We start from the raw sequence: 8,295 nt of genomic DNA, 5'->3' as shown, positions 1-8,295 counted from the left end.
TGTGAAGTTTTCTCTAATGACTCATAATCTGAATAATAATATTACACAACCGAAGCGAAATCGTCTCTTTAATCCACCCAATCATCTGCACGGAGAGACTTGATTGAGAAGTAAATATTTACTTGCTCATTTATCCAAACACTAGTAAAGCACTTTCTGCTCGGACTTAAGAACCATGTTTTTTTTATGTTTTTTTTCTGCAAAATCATTTACAGCAGGTTCTATTTTGCAGCTGCAGCTAAACAAGAACTCACTGGTGAATCAATACATAAAGAAACACCAATAAAAGAACACAATTCCTGTTGCATGGAAGTTAATAGATGACTGCTTAAAGCATACACATTATGCTAGTATTTTGTCACATCATTTTATCAGCACTTTACCAGACTAAATGTATCCAAAAAAAGGACTGCAAAATCAGGAACTTTCATAAATTCAAATCTCATTTCGTGACTAATTCTTGAACATTCTGGCTGGGTGGCTCTAAGTAATTAACATCAAAAGACCGCACTTAATTATGTGTAATTGCCACATAATTAAGTATTATTTGCAAAGTGCAGTGTCTACAAAAGATAAACAGTGTAAATAGGTCTACAAAAGGTATCAAATCAATTCATAGGGAGAAGCATAAATGAAGTTGCATGTAGAGTTCAAAAATCCTTGTATTATAAATAGTTTTGGAACATTAATGTTTTAGAACTTAAATGGTAGTACGATTGTGATGGTGATAATTGTCTTAAATAAAGGAACTTGTCAGGGTTATATTCTCTTAAATGTAAAGGGACCATTCTAACAATGGTCTTGATGGTTACATCAGCTAAAACTTGTAATTAAAGAATAAATCATAACTATCCTACAATACTGTAAATGAGAAAATTTCAAAATGGATATATATATTAATCTTAATCAGCTTTCTTGCATGTGTATATAGAGTTGTAAATTGAAAATTACTAAGCTAAAATTGCCAAGAGTAGTAATGTCAGTTGAATATCATATAGCTTCAAATATTCTGTGTTTTTCAGACCATGGTTTTCCTGTACTGATAACCTCTTCAGAATACCCCAGAGCATTTTTATAGGCTCTTGCTTGTAATCATCTGTATAGAGAAGGAGCTCCATAAGTTTTTACTAACAGAAAATTCCAGGGTTGACCAGACAGAATACATTGGGGATCTCCAACTGTTGGATACTAGAACACTGTGTTGTATCAATTGGTGCCAGATCTCCAAGTTAAGTCCAAGGGTTGTAAAAACAGTGTCATTCAGAAAATACCACGTATCACATAGAACAAGTGGGACAAAAAGCTGGTCCCGCTGTAGCTTTTGGTAGACAGAGACCTCGAGACCAAACCTTATACAGTTTCTGGTCAAAGAGATGTCTTGCCAGCCACATTCGGGCCAAAGGTTGACAAAGAACATGAGAGGAACCAACAACATAAGCTCGATGCAAGCCTTCAACACGATGTTTTACAAATGATAAAAAAGTATGAATGTATAATTCAGTTAGCTATAAAAATATTCAACTAAAACTAAGTTTTTTTACAAAAATTGCAACAAATTTGGAGTTCAAATATACAAAGCATTAATTGTGTTTTATCACAATGATTCAGATTAGAAGATCAGAGCCCCAAGTAAAAAAAGCACTAATCTTGTTTTACTTTGCCTTAGACATGACAATTTGCATTACATGGCGGAGTCCTTCATCAACCCACCCAAACTAAGGCCGTCCTAACCATAAAATGCCTGGGGGGCAAGGCTGGGATGCAAAAGTGTACCGAACAAGGTAGGACAAGGATGGTGCAATAATTGTGCCCTGCTCCTATCTGCTTTCCCTCAATTGCATCGCATAGAATCTACAAATAACATATGTTTTAGATAATTTATCTAAAATGTTTTATATATTTTATCCAGTCCCTACCCCAGTACATACCAGAAGCAAGGAAAATGGGTCATCATGCACTGCTCGATTGTCATCCTTATTTAATGTTGTCCCTACCAACCCACACAATTGTGGCAAAAGGCGAATACGCTCGTCCCCAGCACCTCCGCTAATCCGTCCTAAGGTCAACACGGCCCTACCAACCCACACAAGAAGTCAGGCGAGATGAGGATGGAAAGGAAGAAATTACTCCCTACCATGCACTACTTCGTTGTCATCTTTACTCTACTCAAAACATGCATTCTTATAGAAATATGTGACAACAGATAGTTGATAGTCATTGAGTGGTTTTGTGGCTCGTATTCTTAGAAATAATAGGTTTTCATAACCAAATATTTAGAAAAAATAACTTTAAATTAAAAACTCTTTATTTTACCAAGTCTTTACACAAAAATAAGTATTTTTTATATGAGGATGGTTAATTCCTTTCTTAATACGGAAAATATAATTTTATTCTCAACTTGGTGTCATAGAACTGGGATAAATTGATGAGATTTAAAAAAGGAAAGAGAAAAAAAGAGTGGCACGATGCACAAAGTTCTATTGGTGCAATCGATCTCTGAGTCAAGGTTGACAAAATTGACTAAGCTCGGATTGACTCAAGTTTGAATTTCGATATTTGATCAATATGTTAGTAAAATGTAAGTAGATCAAAGTTAACTGGATACTTGACGGCGAAGAAGAGTCGAGTAGTCAAGGTTGATCAAATACTTAATGTAAAGAAGTCAAGTAGGTCAAGGTTGACTATATACTTGATGATGTTAGAAGTCTAACAAGTTGGCATGAGAAGTCAAGTAGGTTAATGTTGATCGGATACTTGACGATGTCAGAAGTCCAACGTGGTGTTGGCATGAGGCGAGAAAAGTCCAAATGGGTCACAGTTAACTAGACACCTGGTGAAGACTAACAGGAAGTTTGCATGAAGACAAGAAGTCCAAATGGGTCACGGTTGATTGAACGCTTGGTGATCGGAAATCCAATAAAGACTTGGTATGAGAAGAAGAAAGTATAAGTGAGTCACGGTTGACTAAACATTTGATAATCAAAATTCCAACAAGTAGTTGCTAGAGAAAAGCCCAAGTGGATTACAGTCGACCGGACACTTGGCAGTCGAAAGTCCAACAGGGAGTTAGCATGAAACGAGGAAATCCTAATAGAGCAAACTTCCGAAGGCCATAACTTTTGATTCGGATATCAGAACGAGGGAAGTTTTGGTGTGAAACAGAGCTCGTTCAAACATCTATATGTTTACGGGTTGACCAATCGATTAGTAGTCCATTTCGGGCAGACAGAACACTCTAGAATCGATTGGAGGCTAGCAATCGATTGGTGATTGGTACAATCGGTTGACTAGGTAAAAATAGTCGTTCTGTAAGTTTAAACGGTCAAATTCAATGACAATCGATTGGTGAAGTCTAGCAATTGATTGGTAGGAGAAAATCAACCCAATGCAACCCTATAAAAGAGGGTTTCGTAAAGATTTGAAGGGGTCGATCATTGGGGGTTTTGGAGTAAAGTGTTGCTGCATTTCCAGACTAACAGGAGGCATTCTTAGCAACAACAAGCATCCAAAGCAAAACTCAATTGTGTAAACGTGTTCGTTTCGATTTCTTTTGATTTCACTTGTATCTTTGTATTTACTTGTGTTTGTTGTAAGAATAGCTTGTAAGAGACTTCTTCCTCTCTGGAAGGTATCCGAAAAGGAGTTCATATTGGAGGTAGATCACTAGGAGTAAAACCTTAGATTAGTCGTCTATAAAGCGGATACCAAGTAAAATAATGGAGTCAAGTTTGAATCAAGGTTTCCTCTGTGCATTCAAACAACGAACACGAGATAGACTAGAAGCGATCAGAGCTATTCACTCCCTCCACCTCCCACTCTAACCCTCCGACAAAGCACAAAGCTAGAGGTAGAAGTTAAATCTTCAGTTTTTTAAAGGAGTGTAATGGAGTTCAAGGACGGATTTGGATACGACACTCGAATTCCACCTCCTTTTGGACTAGGAGGGTTTGCTCAATGGAAATCAAGAATGGAAAACTCCTTGAAGATGGATATAAAGCAATGGTTTGATCTAACAGAAGGATTTGAAAATCCACAAAAAGGGAAAACCTCTTCGGAAGAGCGAATGAACCGAGGTGCAAATCAAGAGATCCAAGGGTCACGATAAGGTAACCAAGATTTTGACTAATTTGGTGTCTAATAATATTTTGTGTAAGCTATGTAAATACCAAGATGTAAATGAGATATGGAGCAAATTGGTCAAGCTCTATGATAATCCATCATCGCACAAAGTGAAGACGAGCTCAAGGAGGGAGCATAGTTATCAAAAGCACATGAAGCGCTCGATTAAGTGCAAAGCACCGCGAGGCGCCAGCCTTGCGCTTCCGAGACCTCAGAAGCACTTGCTTCGCACAGCTAAGTTTCCTTTTTTATTTTTTTTTAAAGCCCTAATCAATACAGCAATCCGTGTTCATCGCCTGATCGTCTGCCCTCGTGCCTCTCGACGCATCTACTCGATTGGTAAGATTTATATTTTCGCATTTTCTTTCTTTTTTTTTTTTTTGCATTTTCTGGCGTTGGCGACGCCAGAAGCGTCACGGGACGAGTCCGACGGCACGAGACGCGTCACAAAGCCCTCACCATCGCCAATTGCCTCGGGCATCTTAACACGTCCGATGGCGTCGGACCCGTCGTCGGACGCCTCCGACACCGACGGACTTGTCCAATGACACGTCCGACGACCAACTTCGTTTTTTTCGAATTTATAATTAATTAATTAATTCAAACAACTCCTCACTTAAATAGAGATAATTAAAATAGGCTTTTATAAATCCGAATTAAATAAATCCAATAAAATATATAAAAAATATATTTAAAATTATTTTTTAATAAATTTTATTAATTCTAATTTTATATTTAAAATAATTTTTAATTAATATTATTAATTCTTTATATTCTGATTTCTCATAATTTAATATTTAAAATTAAAAAATCTAATAAATATTATTAATTCATATAAATCATACTTATATTCTAATAATTTATATTTAAAATAAAAAAATATAATAAATATTATTAATTCATATAAATCGTAATTATATTATTATAATTTTAAAAAAATTATAATAAATTTTATTAAATAATTTATATTTTAATAATTTTATATTTAAAATAAAAAAACAAATAAATATTATTAATTCCTATAAATCATATTTATATTCTAATAATTTATATTTAAAATTACAAAAAAAATCTAATAAATTTTATTAATTCATATAAATGAGATATGTATTTATTATTTTAAATATAAAATTAAAAAAACTAATAAATTTTATTAATTCATATAAATCAGATTTCATAATTTTATATTTAACAATAATTTCAAATAAATCAAATTTATATTGTATCATTCTGATAATCTTATTTTACACTTTTACTATTTTTTATTTATTATTTATTGATTTAAGCGGCCTTAAATCTTAATCATGTCAAATACAATGATTCTATCAACTCGAAAGGATATTACTTAGAGTTATGCAATATGCTCAGATCCTAAAAATCTAAATATAATCGGTTGTATTATTTGTGGTAAATTAACAAATGGTGGAATTTATCGACAGAAGCTACATTTAGTTGGAGGCAATAGAAATGCAAAAGCTTGTCCAAAATGTCCCGAGTATGTCAAAGAAGAATTAGAGAGTTTATGCAAAAAAAAAAGAGTAATTTAAAGAATCAAATAGATGATATTCCTCATTCTGATAATATTGATGATTTAGAAGATTTGGAAGAACATGAAGATGATCTTCAAACTATAGCGAAAAGAAAATGACCAATATCCGATCCAAGCATTCATCCTATGATCGAAGGCAAAAAGTGTAAACAAACTGGACCTATTTATCTTTATTTTATGAAAGATGTCAATGAAATTGTCAAACAAAGATGTGCAAAAAATAAAGGACAATTTGATGAACATAAAAAGAGGTTAAGGGATATTACGGTTGACACATTTGTTAGATGGATGTATGATGTTGGAATTCCTTTCAATGCTGTTAAATAGGATTCTTTTGAGTCTTGTATTGAAGCTATTGGGCAATTTGGATCGGGGATGAAGCCTCCATCATATCATGAAGTCAAGTTTAAGTATTTGAAGGAGTTGGCAAATATGAACTAGCTTCTCAAATCCCATAAAAAAGATCATGCTAAGTTTGGATGTACAATCATAGCAGATGGGTGGATGGATAAAAAGGGCATGGCTCTTATAAATTTTTTAGTAAATGGACCTAAAGGAAGCGTATTTGTTGAATCAGTTGATGCTTTAGGCTATTCTCACACAGCTGACAAGATGTTTTAGTTACTTTCTAAATTTGTGTATAGCATTGGAGAAAAAAATGTGGTTTAGGTTGTAACAGATAATGCAAGTTGCAATGTCAGTGCAAGTAATATTTTAAATTTATATTACTTTTAATTAAGAATTGGATCATATTTTAAATTTTTTGACTAAATTTATTTTATTTTTTCAGGTCATCTTTTGGAAAACTAATTTCCACACTTGTATTGGACTACCTATACAACTCATTGTTTAGATTTGTTGCTCAAGGATATATTCAAAATTCCACATCTCAAAAAATTACATGAACGAGCATTGATGGTGAATGGTTATATTTATAATAGACCACATGTATTGAGCATGATGAGAGAATTTACTGGACAGAGAGACATGGTAAGAATCGCAAAGACACGTTTCACAACCACTTTTTTGACTTTAAAGCAGTTTCACTTACAACAAGCAAATCTGAGAAAAAATATTTACATCTGAAAAGTGGGCAAATAGTCAATTTTCTAAAGAGGTTGCAGGAAAGCGTGTAGCATAAGTGATATTGATGACTTCTATTTAGAAAAATATGGTTTTTGCATTAAAAGTTGGTGGTCCATTAGTGAAAGTATTGTAAATGGTAGACAGGAAAAGGTCTCCTATGGGTTATATTATGAGTCAATGGACAGAGCCAAAGAAGCTATTGTTGCGTCATTTAACAACAAGAAAGAAAAATACCGTAGCATTTTTGAATTCATTGACAAAAGATGGAATGTTCAACTCCATCGACCTTTGTACGCAGCCGGATATTTCTTGAATCCAGAGTATTTTTACTCAAACCTTAACATAGAAAATGATACAAAAGTGATGGAGGATTTGTACAAGTGCATATCTAGATTGTTGAGAGGTGAGGATTACAGGATAAGATTACGAATCAATTGGAGAAATACAAGAAAGTAGTACTTTTTGGTTTGCCAATGGCTATTTGACAAAGAACTTCAAAATCATCAGGTAAATTCATAAATAATATATTATGCATTATCAATATTCTAGTAATAAAGTTAATCTTATATGTTTTTGTATTTCAAGCTGATTGGTGGTCTTCTTATGGTGCATCAACACCTGAATTAAAAACATTTACAATGAAGATTTTGATACTCGCATGCTCTTCTTCAAGTTGTGAACATAATTGGAGTGTTTTTGAACATGTAAATTAGAATTTTTTTTAATATATTAAAATTTATATCGTGGACATAACTTTTTTACTTTTTAATTTTTTTGTAGATACATTCTAAGAAAAGAAATAGATTATCTCAACAACGATTGAATGATTTGGTATATATCAAGTACAATAGAGCTTTGAGGAGAAGATATGACATGCGATATAAGATTGATCTTATTACTTTGTCATAGATAAATGATAGTAATGAATAGTTGTTGGGAAAATTGGATGACAGTAATATAGACAATGATAATGATTTTGCCTATGAAGGTGAAGATTTGCGTTGGAGTGATGTAGCACGAGCATCTGGGGTTGGTGAAAGTGCATATGACTTTCGATTTCAAAATGCATCTTCTTCAAAAGGGGCATCATCATCTGCATCAGCAAAAAGAAAGCAATTTTCAGCTCAAACTAGTCTTGTAAATGAAGAAGAGATTAACCTTGACGATGAAACTGATGAAGATACTGATGGATACAAATCAAGCGATTGAGCTAGTGACGTAGATTTGGACAATGAAGATGAAGAAGAAGATTATTTTGATATTTGATATTTCATCTATTGCATTTTCAAAGACTTTTGATTTATTTTTAGTTTTTAAATAATCTACCGCTTCATCAAAGAATATTTTAGTTATGGTCATTTGGATTTTTAAAGACATTTTCAAAGACTTTTAATAGATATATCAGTCCTTTTGTTTATTAGGCTTTTTCCCATAAAGTGTGCGTTTCGCATTGCGTTTTAAGCCCCAAGACCCTTGAGTGCTTTTGACAACTATGGGAGGGAGATTCGTTGACACTAGAGCACGATGACTCAGAGGTTGAG

General features: G+C 33.4%; 1 protein-coding gene across 1 annotated transcript; it reads left to right on the top strand.

Annotated features, from left to right (window-relative positions):
- The first annotated feature begins 6,931 nt into the window (after window positions 1–6,931).
- Window positions 6,932–7,963, top strand: LOC122011123. The gene is made up of 4 exons (XM_042567552.1): window positions 6,932–7,157; window positions 7,340–7,458; window positions 7,535–7,585; window positions 7,685–7,963. Exons 1-4 carry the CDS (start codon window positions 6,932–6,934, stop codon window positions 7,961–7,963), a joined length of 675 nt encoding a protein of 224 aa, XP_042423486.1.
- The last annotated feature ends 332 nt before the right edge of the window (window positions 7,964–8,295 follow it).

The sequence above is a fragment of the Zingiber officinale genome, chromosome 8A, assembly GCF_018446385.1.
Source record: "Zingiber officinale cultivar Zhangliang chromosome 8A, Zo_v1.1, whole genome shotgun sequence".
NCBI lineage: Eukaryota > Viridiplantae > Streptophyta > Magnoliopsida > Zingiberales > Zingiberaceae > Zingiber > Zingiber officinale.
This window is presented reverse-complemented; position numbering and strand designations above follow the sequence as displayed.

What these genes read in the sequence shown, in the direction of transcription:
- LOC122011123 (XM_042567552.1), top strand. Translation starts at nt 6,932, where the DNA reads ATGGACAGAGCCAAAGAAGCTATTGTTGCGTCATTTAACAACAAGAAA. An exon ending in CATATCTAGATTGTTGAGAG is followed by an intron (nt 7,158 to 7,339) that starts GTGAGGATTACA and finishes TTGTATTTCAAG; the next exon opens with CTGATTGGTGGTCTTCTTAT. An exon ending in ATTGGAGTGTTTTTGAACAT is followed by an intron (nt 7,459 to 7,534) that starts GTAAATTAGAAT and finishes ATTTTTTTGTAG; the next exon opens with ATACATTCTAAGAAAAGAAA.